At 34.6% G+C, this 18,816-nt stretch overlaps 1 protein-coding gene across 1 annotated transcript; it reads right to left on the bottom strand.

Annotated features, from left to right (window-relative positions):
• Window positions 1–1,619: 1,619 nt before the first annotated feature.
• LOC114741727 (uncharacterized) lies at window positions 1,620–3,014 on the bottom strand. The gene is made up of 3 exons (XM_028929980.1): window positions 2,351–3,014; window positions 1,744–1,922; window positions 1,620–1,652 (listed from the first exon to the last, which is right to left on the bottom strand). The coding sequence occupies exons 1-3, from the start codon at window positions 3,012–3,014 to the stop codon at window positions 1,620–1,622; spliced, it is 876 nt and encodes a 291-aa protein (XP_028785813.1).
• Window positions 3,015–18,816: the final 15,802 nt, after the last annotated feature.

The raw sequence follows: 18,816 nt of genomic DNA, 5'->3' as shown, positions 1-18,816 counted from the left end.
TGCCACAGACACCAGGTAGAGACAATGTTGTTCCACATGTTTCAGTGTTTAAGGTAACATAGTAGTGCGTCTAAAAGCAGAACACCAATCAGGAAAGATAACTAAACACACCAAACCAAAGACAGAGCACACGATATGGGAGACAAAACACATTACAGATATCTCCTCCCTTTCTCTTTAATAAACCAAACACTGCGTAAATTTTGATGCGTATAGCTGAAAGAAAGATAATTTAGAGCCCGTTTAGAATAGCTTATAAGTAGCTTTCCAATCATAATTTACAAAATACGAAGTATATATGTGAGAGAAGTTTTGTTTTGGTTTATGTGAAACGTGTTTATAAGTGATTTCAATTGTAATAGCAAAGAGACTTTATGGTAATTAGTAGTCATATTGCATTAATAATCAATAGATAGTTTAGCAATATAATTGCATTTGAATGACAATATTTATTATAATAACTATTAACTTTAATCTAAATAAGTCATTGGCTTATATTAAGGAGTCAAGTTTATGTTGAATAGTACATGATACATTTTGTACTATTCATGAATACATGGTCGATCACTTAATTTTTGGCTTGAAAGGCAAGGATGAGGAATACATACAACGATGCTTCCAACGCAGCAAAACATGGACCAGGGACCATAAATTATAGAAAGCTTAGAGATGAGATGCTAAACAACTTTGCCTAATCAACTTCTCCATTTCCCCATCTCTCAATCGCGTTGTTTTGTGAAGTTGCTGACTTGAACAACTTTGCCTGAACAAAGCTTAGTGAAGTCACTGGTCTTGCATGTATGTCTGCTTTATTGTTTAAAATTTCACCACCATCACCATCTTCCCCTGCATTCTTGTCTTCTTTTTGCCCATTCTCAGTTTTCATTAAAATCTCTAAAACCTCATCAATGGAGGGCCTTGTCTCCTTATCTATCTACAAGCATTGAAATGCCAATTCTCCCACTGCAACCACCTTTTTCTTTACCTCACTATCCTTCTCAATCCCCAAACCTAGATCCACCAAATCCTCAAATTCATTCTTCTGAATCTTCCTTACTACAAGACTCCCTAATGCAATCTCATCTTTGTTCCTTCCAATATTATCTGCTGGCATTGAAGATATCAACTCCATAAGCACAATCCCAAAACTTTACACATCACTTTTGTTTGTTAGCCTAAAGCAAAAGTGATACTCGAGATCAAGATAGCCTGGTCTTCCTTGTGGTGCTGTTGAAACATGCGACACATCATCTGGGAATACCCTAGAAGGTCCAAAATCCACAACCTTAACACAAAAATTCTTGTCAAGGAGAATGTTGCTGGTTTTGACATCATGGTGGATAATGCCGGAAGCATGAAGGTAAGCTAAAGCACTGGTAGTTTCTATGGCAATTTTGATTGAAACAGGCCATGTCAGCAATGCAGGATTTGCAGAGCTGCCACGTAGGTGACTGGTAAGGGTGCCATTTGGGATGTATTCATAGACAAGAAGGACCTCATGGCTCTGACGCGAAGTGTAGCCATAGAGGCAGACAAGATTTCTGTGATGCAGGCGAGTGAGGATTTCAACTTCGGTCATGAACTGTTCCACTCACTGTAGTTGTGGTTTAATAGGTGTTTCACTGCAACTTCACACCCATCTTGAAGCTTCCCTATAAATGAAATAGCTTAAAGTTCAAAACTGCAAAATACAAGATTATATTAAAAGAAATGAGAGTGATTCATAAGATGACCATAGGAAACAGAGGCGAAGCCTCCATCTCCAAGTTTGTTGGAGGAGTCAAAGTTCTTGGCTGCCCCTTGAAGCTCCATGTGGGAGATGATTGGGACTCCGAAGAAGCGTCTACCACTGTCTGGATCCGCATCATTTGGGTATGACTCGCTCATTGTAGGCTGACATGTTTCTGTGTTTGCTTGTAGTGCTGGAAAACGAGCACCAATGCTAATACAATGATCCCAAAACTACCTGTCCAAGATCAATTCTTAAATCTCTTCCTTTTGAAAAGGGAATGTTGTCCTAGACTTTTCACCCGAAGTTTCTGCCTATTGTTTCTTGGGAACCTCATAATGTGAATGCATTTTACACTTGATAACAACCTATAATAATATATGTAGTAATACAGGCTTCTAAATAACTATGTTGGAAAGCAGATAGCTGAAAATGAAAACAGAAAATATGAAGTAAATTACCTATGATCAATCCTAGCATCAAAGCCCATCTTTTTTCCTGATCATCTAGCGTAGTTATCAGGAGCAAATATTAAATGGACTAGTTAGTATTGGAGCTCATTAGATTAGAATAGAAAGAAAATGAAATAAGCAGAGTTACGTTTATAGTTAATATGCATACCTTTGAATTTGGAACAATAAAATCCTTCGGTGCTATTGAGATGGCATATGCCTTTATTGTGATCAAAACAACGAAAACAGTCTTCAGAAAGTTGAATGCTAACGGGGAATTCAGAGGCTATGAATGTAAAGGGATCAGCAGAGAAAGCCAGCTTATTCACTGGAAGCTGAACCCTTGAACATATTGCTAAAGAAAGTGGAGGATCGTCTTGATCTTGTTTTCCGAAGAGGATCGTCTCATTAGTACTCTTACCACATCCTGTATACTTCAAGAATTGCTTTGAAACCCTGTAAGTGTGCAAACTATTACATTTGTACATGGTTAAATTTGGCAAGATATGAAAGGAACCCAAGGGTGAGCTGGGTGGAAGAGTAATATTGCAGTACAAGGCATGGCAGTCATCATTTTCCAAATAATTTTGTAAAGCTCTGTCTCTGAGGATAACTCTAATTCTATGAAGGCCATCAAATCTCCTCACTTGAAACTCCTTTCCACTGAATTGCACAGTTTTAGTTTTGTTGGGATTAGGGTCTTCACAACCTCGAATGGCCAACATTCCACATTTGTGTTTTGGCGTGGTGAAGGGGAAACTGAGCTTGCGCAGATTTCCACAGTCAAAAGGAAGATGGACAATCTCTAGAAGCAGAAGAGAGAGGAAGCACATGGTCTGAAAACAACAAGAAGAAGAAGAAGACCGACAAATAAACAGGCACAACCATTCTTCTGAAATGCTCACTCTCACTCATGTACAGAGCAAGAAGTGAACTTGGCGTCTCAATTAATGAGAGTGTTTCAAGTAATGACTTCATGGTTTTATTCTGTAGGAAATGAAGTGAGTCGATTAGCTATTTACAGTACAAACACGCAGAAGGGCAGAACGTTGGGCATGGGATACGGCAGTTGACTTGGAGCTGCAAGTTGGAAGGAATGTTTGACCATAAGCCAATTGGCCCACACTATTATAAGAGTCAAACCATATTCTCTTTTTTAAAAAAATATCCAAATATATTTATACATGTTAAAATCAACCATGAAGAAAGTGAATGAGAACACGTCTATGTGTTTAATTTCAACAAAATGTGCTTCATCACAGGCTCTTGAACTTGATTAATATATGCATTAGGTCCTGTCCAAACTTGTCCAAATATCGCCAAATAAATAAGATCAGTTTATAGAGAATAAATCAAATAAATAACTGGCACTCACAATATTATATAAATTTAAGTGTCTAATAAGTATGAAAAATATAAAAAGTATGAAATAAAAGTCATAAGTTCATTATGCTCTTGATGAAGGAATTTCTCACATAATGATAATTAACACGCTAATATGAATATAAAGTTTTCAAAAGGATAATGAGAATGAATGGCCAAAAAGCAAAAAGTGAGTGTAAATGATGTCAAAAGGTAAAGGAATTAATGAAGCACCAAAGAGGGAATCATATGCATTACATGAAAGGGAAAGTGAAAAATTATTCATACCATTCATAATTAATAAATAATGAATTATAGTAAATTCATGATGTTTGACCCTGCAGCAGTTGAATTTGCATCATCCATACCACACATGGAATTAAAATTGATAAAGATTCACCTTTAAATAGAACTTAACCGTTCAAATTAACACTTGATCCCAAATGGAAATTCATGTATTAAGATAATATTATAAACAAAATTCATATTAACAATTAAAACTAACATCCTATATTAAGATTGGAACTAACAATCGAAGTTAAACAAATATGCCTTCCGATGAGAGTTGATATATTAAACTTCAATCTCAGAAATAATTGATCTTACACTGTTGAAGATTTTTTTTTACACTTTAAATAATTTCATTACTGTACAAAATGCCATACTTGGCACTCCATAGTTGTTGGTTAAACAGAAAAGCATCAAGTAAGTAACATGAGGTACGTAGAGGCTGATTAAGGACTTATTTAAATGATTATTATATGTGTCGACCATCAAATAAGTATGGGTAATTATTTGATGTTTATATTAGTCAACCGTTAAATAGATTTTTTTTTAATTATCAGAAATTTAAAACTATTTGATAACTTCTTTTTTTTTGGTAAACAGCCGTCAAATATTTTTAGGTGATATACTTGACCGTCAAATATATATGCTCAAAATATCAATTTTCATCTTAAAAGGATTGGAATCAAAGTTAATTATTCTTCCACCGATGCAAAAACATTTAAATCTTTTCAGTTATCAATCTTAAATATTGTTCTTCCAAATAATTTCTTAGTTAATGACCCATGATAACATAAATATCTTAATAATCCTGCCCCACATTCATGTAATTTATAGAGGATTAAGACAATTAAAGTGTAAAAGTGATTCTTGGAAGTAATCACAAACACCCAATAAATAAAGCGAACAAATATAATTGTCAAAATGGTTTAAAATATAAAATAGATTTTATTAGGTTTGTAGTTGAGAATATGGAAAGAACTATATTACAGAGTTGAAATAACTATATAAAGGAATTTGATTTCGACTTACATAAAAGTACTTTTTAAAAGTGTTTTTGAAGCTAACCAAACACTACCTCAGGTACAATAAAACAACTTTAACTTTACAATGGTGATCATGCTGTACGAGGAGGGAGTTGTGGCATTGAGTCGTTCAGTGATCCAGCTCCATCCAAAAGTAGTGAGGTTGGGAGAGATGTATGTATCTCCCAGTTCGAAAACCCAGCACCACGAAACTCTAGGTGCTTTAGATAATCATCCTTTCCATTTTCAATTTTCTGTAGAAACTCCACTACTTTATCCATGGAAGGTCTTAGCTCTCCATCTCTCTGTAGGCACTGAAAAGCTAAGTTTGCCACTGAGATTATCATCTCCTTAACCTTGTCATCAGACTCAAAACAAAGGGAATGATCTACAAACTCAGTAAATGCTCTTCTTTGAATCTTCTTAACTGCCATATTTGCCAAACTAATCTTATCCTTGGCCCTCGTAACAATGATAGCTGGCTTAGAAGATATGAGCTCAATCAACACGACTCCGAAACTATAAACATCACTCTTTTCAGTAAGCTGGCAGAATTGGTAATATTCGGGGTCCAAATAACCGGGGCTTCCTGCTGGAGCCGTAGAGACATGAGACACAAACATGGGAAACAATCTGGAAATACCAAAGTCAGCAACCTTGACACAAAAATGGTGATCTAGAAGAAGGTTGCTGGATTTGACATCGCGGTGAACGATGCCAGAAGCATGGAGATAGGACAATGCATTTGCTGTCTCTATGGCAATCCTCATCCTTAAGGGCCACGGTAGTGAACCAGGTTTTGCTAGATTTCCATGAAGATGACAACCAAGAGTTCCATTTGGAATATATTCGTAGACTAGGAGCAGTTCACGACTGGTACGGGAAGTGCAGCCATAAAGTGACACAAGGTTTTTGTGCCGCAAGCGTGTTAGAATCTTAACTTCATTCATGAATTGCTGTACACATGAGTTGCGCTCAAACAGCCGCTTAACAGCAACTTCTCGTCCATCTTTAAGTTTTCCTAGTCGTTTAAAATCAAACCAACACCTTTTCATCAACATCTACACTAACACAAGTTAATAATGCATCTCCCCAAACACAATAATATAACTTCAAAATTCAACTATGTAAGAATGAATATTTTTGACAGAAGAAAATCTCAATACATATTTTTAAGGTGGCTTACCATAGTAAACAGTTCCAAAGCCTCCACTTCCAAGTTCTCTTGATCGATCAAATTTGTTTGTTGCTACTTCGAGTTCCTCATAGGAGAAGACAGGAAACTTAAAGTAGATGTGTCTACCTTCTAGGATTACATTTGAGTGAGTATTATCAGATTCAATGGTTCTTGACTGATTTTGTGAGCCCAAAGACTTGTGTCTTCGTTTGTTCCGCAATAGAATAACAACCAAACCAATTATAATCACAACAGTTCCACTTGTTACACCTATATATATGCCATGTGACAGAATTTGGTGAAACAGAATAACTTGCATTTCATTGATGAGAGTTATATTCATAGAAGGAAAAATACACATAACAACCAATATTTACAAGTAACTGATTAGTTTTGTATAATTAGAGGAAGAGCTTTGAAACTTTAATTAATTCTAGGATTATGTTAGCCACGAATACAGTCAATTAAAATAAGATTTGTTGTGCTCTTTCGTCATCAGATAAGATTTCTTGTACTTGTATAAAGATTTCATACTTTTTGGCAGCCAAAATATATGGATTTTCGTGACACAAACATTATCTTCGGCTAACCTTTTGTGTTAAGAATGATAGAATGAATCTGTGTGCTTACTATCTTCATTGACTCAGACACTGACCAGGATCAAGATTTGGAAAAGTGGACAGGAAAATAGGGGTCAAGTCTTTGCCCTCCACCTTGAAGTTCCCACGACCACAAAAGGACACAGTATACCAGAAACTTCAAGTTTTATCCACGGGACCACGGCAACCACCTAATTTTATTATTTAGCAATAATGATTTTAAAAATACTCCTACTATCTGTATTCATCATCAGGGTCAACTTAAGTATAATCAAATTTTACTTCACTTATTTATGGAGCAATCACCGGGCACTATCTGTTGAGTGATGTTTTCGCGTCTGTATTAAATGTCTAGTCCAATGGGAAAAGAACTTCATTAAAATCTTTGATCTCTCCTCTGTTTTTCTCAAACCAAACAATCATAAAAATTAATAAAACTTAAAATATTTAGTGAATACTAGTTTCATAATTTTTCAAAAATAATAGTACTTGGAACAATATGTGGATTTATGTTTTTAGTGGTAATTTCACAAAATGTAATGCTGTCTAGATGTTGTAAAAGCATAAATAATTCTATTTTGTTCAATTTCTGGTGCAATTCACAAGATATTTTTTTCCGGTTATAATATAGAAATAAACAATGACTTGTTGTCTTTTAAAATTACAATTATATACAAATATAAACAACAAATTATTTTATTCTGCAAATTATTGCAATTATGAAAATTTTTAAAAGAAATCTAAAATGCAATTTGTTTTATTTTAGAAATTATTATATCTGTATATATTTAAAATATAATTAATAACTAAATAATTAATTTATTACCTATTAGCAATCCCAGCTTCCAGGCCTGTCTTTTATTTCGATCTTGTGTCTCAATTTCATCTATGCCACAAAAAGAGAAGCAGATACGAAATGAACAAGTTAGTGTCGGAGTTGATAAGATTAGATATAAACCAAAGAGAAAAATGCAGAGCCCGTTTGATTAGTTGACAAGCAGTTAATATGAGATTCTGAAAAAAGACTGAGTAAATTTAACATGTTACTTAATAATTATGCATACGTTTAAATTTAGAGAAGCAGATATGAAATGGACCAATCAGTCTCAGAGTTCATCAGATAAGGTCCACAGAGGAGCAAAAAAAAAAAAAAAAAAAGAATAAGCCGAGCTAATTTGATTAGTTGACAGGCACACGAAGGACCTAGTAAAAAATTCTCATATGTTACTTGTTAGACCCAAGAAATTCTCATATTCTGTACCATATGTTATGCATACCACAATAAAATCCTCCGGTGCTGTTGAGCCGGCACAAGCCTTTCTCAAAATGATGACATCGATCACAAGCAGGAGAAAGCTGAATACTGACGCCGAATTCAGAAGCTATGAATGTAAATGGATCAGCAGAGAAAGCCCACGTGTTTACTGGAACCTGAACCCTTGGACATGCTGCTAAAGAAGATGGAGTATCATCTTCATCTTGCGTTCTGAAGAAGATGGTCTCATTCTTACTCTGACGACATCCTGTATAGTTCAAGAATTGCTTTGGAAGCCTGTAATTGAGCGAACTATTACACTTGTACATGGTTATATTTGGCAATATATGAAAGGAACACAAGGGCGAGCTTGGAGGAAGAGTAATATTGCAGCAAAAGGCATCACAACGATCATTTACCAAACTCTGCTGCAAACTTGCGTCTCTAACGATAATACTATTGGAAGACCCCATTTTTGTCACTTGAAACTCCTTCTTTCCAAAATACACTATTTTTTGAGCGTTGGGGTCTTCACAGCCATGAATCGGCAACATTCCACAGTCTTTGCGTTGTGGAGTGGTTAAAGGGAACGAGAGATAGCCCAGACTCCCACATTCAAAGAAAGGGGGGCAATCTCTAGAAGCAGACGATAGAAGAAGCACATGGTCAGTGAAAAGGAACAAGAAGACGACGAAGATGAAGAAATAAACAGGTAGAACCATTCTTCTGAAACTCTCACTGGGAGAGAAAAAGTTTAATGTACAAGACTCTGGTTGTTTGAAGCAAATACTTGCTTCAAGATTTTATCCAGTTGGAGAAGCAAGTCTTGCAATTTCTTCCACAGAACACACCAAACAAGTTGAAGCTCTACGAAATGGCAGTTGACTTGGCCGAAAGACCAAGACCAAGAAGATGAATGTGAGAGAGACGTGTCCTTTTCTCAACATAAAGCAGAGAAATTAATAATTCACGCGGTTTTTAATTTTAATATTCCCATTTATTTGTATAGTAATTTTAGTTTTAATTTAATATATAAGCATCGCGACTCGTGGTGAACATTTTATCATTCGATTTCGATGTACTTTCGCAGCAAATAATCTTTTTGAAATTTGCACCTCGAAAGAAAGTATTATTGATAATATATTGATAAAAGTGCATTTTTAGTTATTTAATTTCATACAAAATTCTTTTTCCTTAAGTTCATAAAGCTTTTTTTTGCGGGATCTAATTCTAATATTTTTACATGAATTTAAAAAAATCTATAAATACTACTGTATTGAATAATTAGAAAAAAATGATCAGTACAAAAAATCGTCCTGTTAGATTAACGGGATTAATATCAGAAAAATGGAAAATTTACTTTATTATATTAAAGAAGTAAACTAAAATTTTTTTCCTATTTTTATTTTGAGAACATATATGTCAACCAAATATTTTATTTTTTAAATCAAAATATCAAATGTAAGATGGTGAAAATTGTTTTAACTATTTATCATCTTTTTTGCCAACATATTTATTATCATTTTGGAATGAAAATTAATTAATTAAAATTGTGTCTGATCTGTGGAGATTATTGCCCCAAAGTGAACAGTGATGATTGTAAGCTTTTGCTTCTGAACCGTTAGGGAGACATAATCATAATTATGTCCTCTTTTTGCTCTCCGTTTTTTAATCACTATTCTCCACATCTGGTCCTAATTGTCAGTTCATTAAATAAATGTCAACCTGATTGAGAATAAATAATTAAAATTCCTCAACCCAACTATTTCAGCATTTTGCCAAAATTAGTACAAACTCACGCCACAATGTCCTTATATATCTGTGAGGCTGGGTTTTAATTACTTTTGTACATGTATTACTATTTTTAAACAATTACTATACATCATAACATTTTCTTTGACCAGCCATAACATTTAAATATATGCTTCCTCTCATCATAAATAAGAGTTTCATCCAATTTGTTTCTAAAATTTATAATTTTTTCAAACCATGCCAATTGGTGGGACAGTTAAGAGAATTTTTATAAAAAGATGGTTCTAATACAAGTGATTAAATAGGTTATTTAAGAAAAATCAAGACATATTCATTATAAAAAATTAATTTAACAAGGGACCTGAGTCTCTTGCATTGGACAATTGTAGCAGGTAAAGACCCATTGAAGAAATTTTGTGATAAATCTAAGGTTTGAAGGTACCTGAGCTTCCCAATCTCTTGTGGAACAGGCCCAGAAAAGGAATTGCCGTAAAGGACTAAACTTTGCAGTCCCTGTGCTGCGAATAGCTCAGGAGGCAACTTCCCAAAGAGCTTATTGTTCCTGAAATTCACATGGCGAAGCTGAGAAAGAGACCCCAGAGAAGAAGGAAGCGAGCCGTAAAGCTTCCCCTTTGGAATGCTGAGAGAAATGACACTCTGTTCCTTGCATGTAACCCCATTCCACGAACAGGGGTTTTCATCAGAAGAATTCCAGTTACTCATAGACCCTTCTGGGTCAGTGATGGACTGCTTAAGAGCCAAAAGCACAGAGCCTTCGGCATTTAGAGAAGTCACAGTCGAAAAACGATTACAGAGAAGGAGAAGAAACAATGAGACCAAAGGAAGCATCTCCAATTAAGTGACCGTTGGAGGAGCTAATCCAGAATACTGAAGGAAGACGAAGATGGAAGAACAGTGGAGATTCCCCTTTATTTCCGCAGCAGAAAACTAAGCGAAAGCAAAAGGAGTTAGAAGAAGTGAGAGAAAGGGATAATGAAAGCGTAACAAGACGGGACGGGGAAGAAATAAAAGTGTTGAATGGGGAAAAAGTTAAGCTTACCGAGGCGAGGCCTCGGGTGAATACATTTATTTTCATCATATTAGACAAATGAAAGAGGCAAAAAAGGTTGGTGAGCGTGAGGGCGACGATAAACTGAGACCCGTACTCAAGTATCTGACTGGAAAACTCGCGATAATTTGGGAGTGGTCCATAGTCCAGAGAAGAAGAAGGCTCAGTACAGGCAGGCTCGTGATGAGGGAAAGACGCTTCTTCTCTTTTCTCTAACCAAAAGAATGAGCAATAAAAAATAAACAATAACTATAGAATATAATATTCCTCTTGCTGTTTATTTGCATAGTAATTTTAATTTAATTTAATTTAATATATAACAATCGCAACTTGCGGTGAACATTTTATTATTCGATGTACTTTCGCAGCAAATAATCTTTTTGAAATTTGCACCTGGAAAGAAAGTATTATTAATGATATATTGATAAAAGTGTATTTTTAATTATTTAATTTCATACAAAATTCTTTTTCTTTAACTTCATAAAGCTTCTTTTACGGGATCTAATTCTAATATTTTTACATGAATTTGAAAAAAAAATCTATATTTAAATTTTAAATATTGAGAAAATATTTACAAGTACTAATGTATTGAATAATTAAAAAAAATGATCAGTACAAAAAAAAATCGTGGTGTTAGATTAACGGTATTAATATTAGAAAAATGAAAAAAATACTTTATAAAATTAAAGAAGTAAACTAAATTTTTTTTCCTAATATGTGCTGTCTGGATTTTTTATTTATTTTGAGAACATATGTGTCAACAAATATTTTATTTTTTAAATCAAAATATCTAATATAAGATGGTGAAAATTGTTTTAACTATTTATCATCGTTTTTTCCAACATATTTATTATCATTTTGGAATGAAAATTAATTAATTAAAATTGTGTCTGTCTGTCTGATCTATGGAGATTATTACCCCAAAGTGAACAGTGATGATTGTAAGCTTTTGCTTCTGAACCGTTGGGGAGACATAATCATAATTATGTCCTCTTTTTGCTCTCCGTTTTTTAATCACTATTCTCCACATCTGGTCCTAATTGTCAGTTTATTAAATAAATCTCAACCTGATTGAGAATAAATAATTAAAATTCCCCAACCCAACTATTTCATCATATTGCCAAAATTAGTACAAACTCACACCACAACATCCTTTTATGTCTGTGAGGCTGGGTTTAATTAATTACTTTTGTACATGTTTACTATTTTTAAACAATTACTAGACATGATAACATTTTTTTAGACCAGCCATAACATTTAAATATATGCTTCCTCTCATTTGAAAATGTAAGAACTAGTTAGAAAATTTACGTTGATTATAAATATAAGGGTTTCATCCAATTTGTTTCTAAAATTTATAATTTATTTTCAAATTATGCCAATTAGTCGCACATGTCAAGAGAATTTTTAAAAAGAAATGATTCTAATACAAGTGATTAAACAGGTTATTTAAGAAAAATCAAAGACATATTTATTATAAATAATTAATTTAACTAATTTTTAATGTATGTAAATTAGTTATTAAGTGGTAGATAACTAATTTATAAGCCAAGAACCGCTTGATTTAATAGCACCCCATATACCTAAGTGGATGTGTGAAGTGTCGATGTGTGGGGTCTTCTTTCCAAAAAAAAAAGATAACTAATTTATAAAAATTAAAAAAATTAGTTATTTATTTATAATAAATATGTGTTGATTTTTTCTCAAATACCTCATTCATTTGTATTAGAAACTTGTTTTCATTGATTAAAACCAACCTCATTATATGCCATCAATATTGTTGTTTGGGAAACTAAATTTAAATTTGTGAAGCAAAATCAACTGTACTGTATTTGGAATCAAAATGAATTTCTCAACTAATTTTTATATTTTAAATATAGGAGTAGGACATAAAAATAATAAATTTTGTAGACTGATGGCAGATAAAGAAAATAAGAATTAAAGTTTTATATTTAGAATAAATTAGAGAACGTTGTTATGATAAAAAGCCATGTAAAGCGGTTTTTCGAGAAAAAAGAAATGCAGATAAATAACAAAGAAATAGATAATAAATATAAAATACGTTATTTTAAGATGGGATGTCGACGTTGGAAATCGTAAATATCACGAAACGAGAATAAAAGGGCGCGATAAATTGGGACGGGAAGTGTGAGGGCAAAGGCGCTTGATTAGCCGTTTGAGAGGCACCCACACCCACCCACAAAAGAAGAGCCCGTGGGGCGTACGTAGGAAATAGTATATTTGGATGGGCCTACATGTAAATTTGAGAAAGTGTAGGCCTGGGTGTTCTCTTTTCCTACGTGGTCCAACTTGGAACAACCCCTCTCTCTCTCTCTTTCGCGTGCTTGTCTTTTCATCTCTCTTTTTTAATTCTGCCTTTTTGCTTTATACAGTTCTCTTGCTTTGGTAATTTGATTTTTAGGAGGTGTTTGGCAACCTATAAACTATGGTTTTAAAAGTGTTTTTATGTAAAACGAGATAAATTTCTCTACATATTTAATTCAACTTTTACTGGTCACAGTAAGACGCACACAATATTATAAAGTTTTTTTTTACTTTATAAATAAGATTCCATGAAACCAAAAAATATTAGGTCTAGTAGAAGAAACTAATCCCTCACAATATGATAAATTAAGGTTCAAATTTCTCTTAGAAGAGGTGTCCACATTTAGTGCCTAACAGTGTTTCGAATATGATTGCTTCCAATAGAAAGATACCTATAATTTAGTCAAAAAAAAAAAGTCCTATAATTAAAACTGGAGGTAGTATTTAAAAAGAAATATCAAGAGGTTTCAAAAAAAAATTAATTATTAAATGACAAGTAACCAACCTAAATTTATTGTCATTTCTTATTTTGAAATTTGTCATTACTTACTCTTTATTTGTCAATAAATTTTAAGGTAATTAAATTTTTTTTGTTAAAACCTGATTATAATTTTCCATATTATCTGAGGTCATTTACAACTTTTTAGATAATAAGTTCCTTTTTAGAATTTTTTTATTCATTAATTTATCTATTCGTTAATCTATTTTGTATGTAAATTAGTTTATTTGAAGTAATTTTATGCTATGTAAGATAATTATACGAAAAAAGTTTTGTATAGTGAAACGTAAAAAAAATTAATTGATTATAGGATTTTTCAAACACCGCTATGTAATATATATATATAATAATTATTAATTATACGAAGAAATAATATATATACTACCTCAAATTTCATGCTATGTAAGATAATTATATGAAAAAAGTTTTGTATGGTGAAACGTAAAAACAAAAACAAAAATTTAATAGATTATAGTATGTTCTAAACACCCCTATGTAATATGTATGATAATTATTAATTATTAATTATATGAACAAATAATATATATACTACCTCAGATCTTAAATATAAAAACTAGGTAACTAATTTGTGAATGTTAAAAAAATTAGTTAAATAATTTATTTATTTTGATTTATTTGTAATAAACAGATGTTATTTTTTTAAAAATATCTTTATTAATGATGTGCATTTGAATTACTCATTAACACGTTCAAATGTCATAAAGATTTTTTGTGTCAAACAATTACTATATGAGTTACTTGATGGCAAAATGAATAAATATTTAAGATAAAATAAATTAAAATATTATATTTATTACTAAATTGAATTTTCAACTAACATAGGCGAGCGCGCGCGCACATATATATATATATATATATATATATATTAAGGACCGGAGGTAATCGTATTTATACCCAAAAAGTGGTTAACTAAATTTTTTAAGAAAGTAGTGTTAAAGTTAAGTGGGATCCTCAAGTAAAGACAAGCAATGTCTACATTTTTTTTTTTGCCCTTTTATAATAGAAGAGAACACCTTAAGCAATGTCTACGTGACCGCTATTTCTAGAATTGCGATCTACCTCCAGAATACTAGCAAGCTCCTCGGGAGCTGATATAATGCCATGAAGACCTGTTCCTGCTGCAAGGCCCTTCTTTGCGAGGAAGTCTGCTGCTTTGTTTGCCTCCCGATACACATGAGTTACTCGAAATTCCCAGTCACTCTCTCGAAGCAGTTGGATTGCATGGGGAACAAAATAATCAGCTTGTAGCTCATCCGGCTCACCTTCCATCAGCTCAATAGCAGTACTTGCGTCAGACTCTAGTATAACTCTAAGGTATCCACCGTCCTAGGCAAGCTTCAGGCCACGGAGACATGCACAAAGCTCAGCACGTAATGCATCACCATCATCAAGGGCGTAGATAAAACCTTGTATGAAGTTCCCAGCTTCATCGCGTAACAAACCCCCCGCAAGCACATGCGCGGTTAACAGCAGAAAATGCTCCGTCAACGTTTAGTTTAATCCAACCTTGGTTTGGGGGGTGCCATCCATTTTCCTTCAGGCGTCTGATGTTTGGTAATGTGGCTCCAGAGAATTGTCTATGAACCTGTCTAATGCTATGTAAGAGAGCAGTGGTATTAGAAATAATGGCTTCATTAGTTATCTTCTTCCCTTCAAAAATGAAGAGATTTCGATGCCGCCAAAGCCACCAACAAATGATAGCAAATGTCGCACTCCATTCATCACCATTAATTTTTGCCATAGCAACATTGGCGTCAGCGCAGTCACCTAAGACGTGAATTAATTCTTCTGGACTTCGATTGCAGCAACAGCACAAGCATCATCAGTAAGCCCTTGCTTGTGTCGTAACGCATTAGTCAATAAACTCTTATGCGCAACAAGCCACATTGTTGTTCTACACCGTTGGGGAACACGCAACCTCCAAATCCTTTCCCATAATGTATCTGAAGGCTTATTAGCGTGAGACAAGTACACCGATTTGACAGTGAATTGCCCACTTCGATCATATTTCCATTTAGCGTTTGTTCCTTTTGCAACAACCTCAATTCCATCTTTTACATGTTGCCACGTTTTCTTAATACCCAGCCAAACATTTGACCCACTCCTTTCTTTGTCAATATTTGGAATCAAGTCATTTCCGCATCGGTATTTATTTCTTATTACTTTAACCCAGAAATCATCGCAGCGTTCCACAAGCTTCCACCCAATCTTCATGAGGTGAGCTTGATTTTGATATTTAGCATGCCGTAAGCCAAGCCCTCCCTTCGTCTTGGGTGTACATACAACGTCCCATGCGACAAGCGATATCTTCCTTTTGTGTTCCGTAGATCCCCACAAGAACCTTCTATTGAGTTTATCAAGAGTATCACAAGATGGCATTGGAAGAAGAGTAGTTTGCATGGCATAACTTGGGATAGCAGCATGGCATAACTTGGGATAGCAGATGTTACCAAGTTAATTAACGTAATCCTCTTAGCAAGAGATAAGGAATTAATCTTCCATTTATCTAGTCTTTGTTTCACCTTATCCACAGTCGCTTTGAAAGTATCTTAGCTCACCCTTGTGTGATAAAGAGGGATGCCTAGGTACTTGCCCAAGTCTGCTACCTGAGTGAAGCCCATATGATTGAGAGTTAATCTCCGAACACCTGGTGTGGTTAATATTAGATGAGAAAAAGATACGGGTTTTAGAGTAATTAACCTTTAATTAGGAGCAGTGACAAAAGGTATCTAGGCACTGTTTAATTATATCAGCTTGTAGAAGAGATGCTTCGGTGAACAAGATGATGTCATCGGCAAAGAAAAGATGGGAAATGGGAGGACCATTTTTTGTCAAACAGATCAGCTTCCATTCATTCTTTTGCACTTGCTTTTGAATGAGATGAGCAAGCTTTTCCATACAAATCATAAACAGATAAGAAGACATCGGATCCCCTTACCGAACAACCAGTGAGGGATCAGAAGAATTAGCTTTATTACCATTCCATAACAGCTGTAGGCTCACTAAAATAATGTCAATGAAGTGAGAGGGAAGGTTCAACTCCTTCAAACATCGTAGCAGGAAACACCAATTAACTCTATCATAGGGCTTCTTGAGATCAATTTTAATGGCCATGTAACCCTTTTTGCCACTTAAGATGCACAGAGTGAATACCTTCTTGCGCTACGATGATATTATTAGAGCCATGTCGGTTGAGAACAAAGCCACATTGGTTTGGCAAGATAATTTGAGGCAAAACTATCTTCATTCTATTAGCCAGAAGCTTTGTCACAACTTTATAGGCCACATTACAAAGACTTATAGGCCGCAAGTCTTTAAATGATTAAGGAGGATACTTTTTAGGGATTAAAACAATCAACATTCTATTTTCTTCTTTCACTTCCTTCGGGTGGCAAAAATGTGTTTCACATAATTAACCAGAGAATTTCCAATAATACCCTATTGAGATTGGTAAAAAAGAGCATTGAAACCAATCAAACGGGAGATTTAAGAGGGCCTATGCTGAAGAGTGCTTCTTTAATTTCAATCACATCAACATTTTAGCTACAAGTTCGTAAGTTTGCCTCATCAGTCAAGGGATAAGAAATCTCTGTTATAAGGTCGGCACGAGTGTGTACTTCCTCTATGCGCAGTGACGCAAAGAAACTAGTAGCCTCTCGTTTGATTATATCTATATCGTAGCACCAGTCGCCCCCTTCTAGCCAGATGGCATCCACCCTATTAGCTTTGTGACAGCCATTTGTCCGTGAGTGAAAAAGATTTGTGTTTCTATCACCATACACAGACCAATCCATATGAGCTTTCTGTGCCCATAGAAGAGACTCTTGCACGATAACCTCCTTTAGTTATTTCCATAATTGAGCTTGGAGATCTTCATAGTATTCGATATTCCTTCCTCTCCCCAGAGCTTTATTTACTCCGTCCATGTGATGCAATAATTTCTTCTTGCAACCCTCTATATGGCCGAACACTTGCTTGTTTCGCATGCCGCAAGCTTCTGAAAATTGAGTAATATTATGTTTCCACTCAACATCGGTGTTCCAGTTATCCTGAACAAAGTGTTGGAAGTCATGTGCAGCACCCAAGACGCAATAAAGCAGAATGGCCTATTAGGATGCTTGGTGGTGAAATCAAGTTGCAATAAGAGAGGATGATGATCTGACTTGTAAAAAGGTAAATGAGAAACACATGCATTTGGGAAAAGGCTACACCACTTGTCATTCGCTAAGGCTTGATCTAGTCAAGCTTCTGTACTACCTCATTTCCAAGTGAAAAAAGGACCTACGCAATTAATATCCGATACCCCCGACTCCTCATACCAACTATAGAAGTCCTTGTCAATGGAAACACCATCAGTGGCCGTAGTTCATATGTAGGAATTAAATAGAGTGGTGTTAAAATCTCCCCCTAAAATCCAAGGTCCATGAATGTTATGCTTTAGATGTAGCTCGTACCATAAAGCGCGTCTTAACACCGAATGTAGATTAGCATATATGACAGTCATTAACCAGTGATCACAATGGGAATTCTCAATAGATAGGTGTAAATACTGTCTATGCTTTTCCAATACTTCTATCTTAGAGACACCAGAATACCATAAGCACCAAATACCACCACTATAGCCTTCAGCTTCAATGAAAGTGTAAGACCCTTAACCTCAAAACATTATAACTCATCACAAAATCACTACTATGGTAGAAAAGGAAATCTGTTAAATGAACTACCATAGTAGAAAGAAATTTGCATAATTTTGAATTGACATTTAAACTCAGTTCCACTCAAAGTCTGTTGCATGCAACTGAAATCATTCATTTATATTCATTGGGCCTTCAAGCCTCCGGCCCAGGTAACATCAGACATCACATCAGCCCATCTAAATGATTCCCAACAAAATAATCCAGAGTTTCATAAGACACTAGCAATGGCCTTCGGCCAACCAAAATAAAGAGATACATTCTCTCCAGTTTACAACAAGGCCGGGTAATCAAATATTTCAAAAAGCAGTCCTAAATGTGGCAATATATACTAGCCATACATATACAAATGCTAGAGGCCTAAAGCTAACCAAGCTCAAGCCTCTGCGTCTCTTCCCGATGGCCCACGCCCGGAACCTTCACCTGAAAACATTGTAAACCACGGGGTGAGACAAAGTCCCAGTAACCAACCTTTCCAATTCTAGGTACTACTAAATAGGTGCTTGTGAGGTGTCAAATGGGCCAATTCATGAGTAATAAGATAACAAGATAGCCACAAAAAGTTATGCAAG

This window comes from Neltuma alba, unplaced genomic scaffold (genome assembly GCF_004799145.2).
Source record: "Neltuma alba isolate B1F8T4 unplaced genomic scaffold, ASM479914v2 tig00003504_pilon, whole genome shotgun sequence".
NCBI lineage: Eukaryota > Viridiplantae > Streptophyta > Magnoliopsida > Fabales > Fabaceae > Neltuma > Neltuma alba.
The sequence above is the reverse complement of the archived record's forward strand: the minus strand, read 5'-3'. Positions and strand labels throughout refer to the sequence as shown.

Coding starts and splice junctions, on each gene's coding strand:
- LOC114741727 (XM_028929980.1), bottom strand. CDS start 3,014: ATGTGCTTCCTCTCTCTTCTGCTTCTAGAGATTGTCCATCTTCCTTTT. Junction 1,923..2,350: donor TTATTGTTCCAAATTCAAAG/GTATGCATATTA, acceptor CTCGTTTTCCAG/CACTACAAGCAAACACAGAA. Junction 1,653..1,743: donor GAGATGGAGGCTTCGCCTCT/GTTTCCTATGGT, acceptor TTTCATTTATAG/GGAAGCTTCAAGATGGGTGT.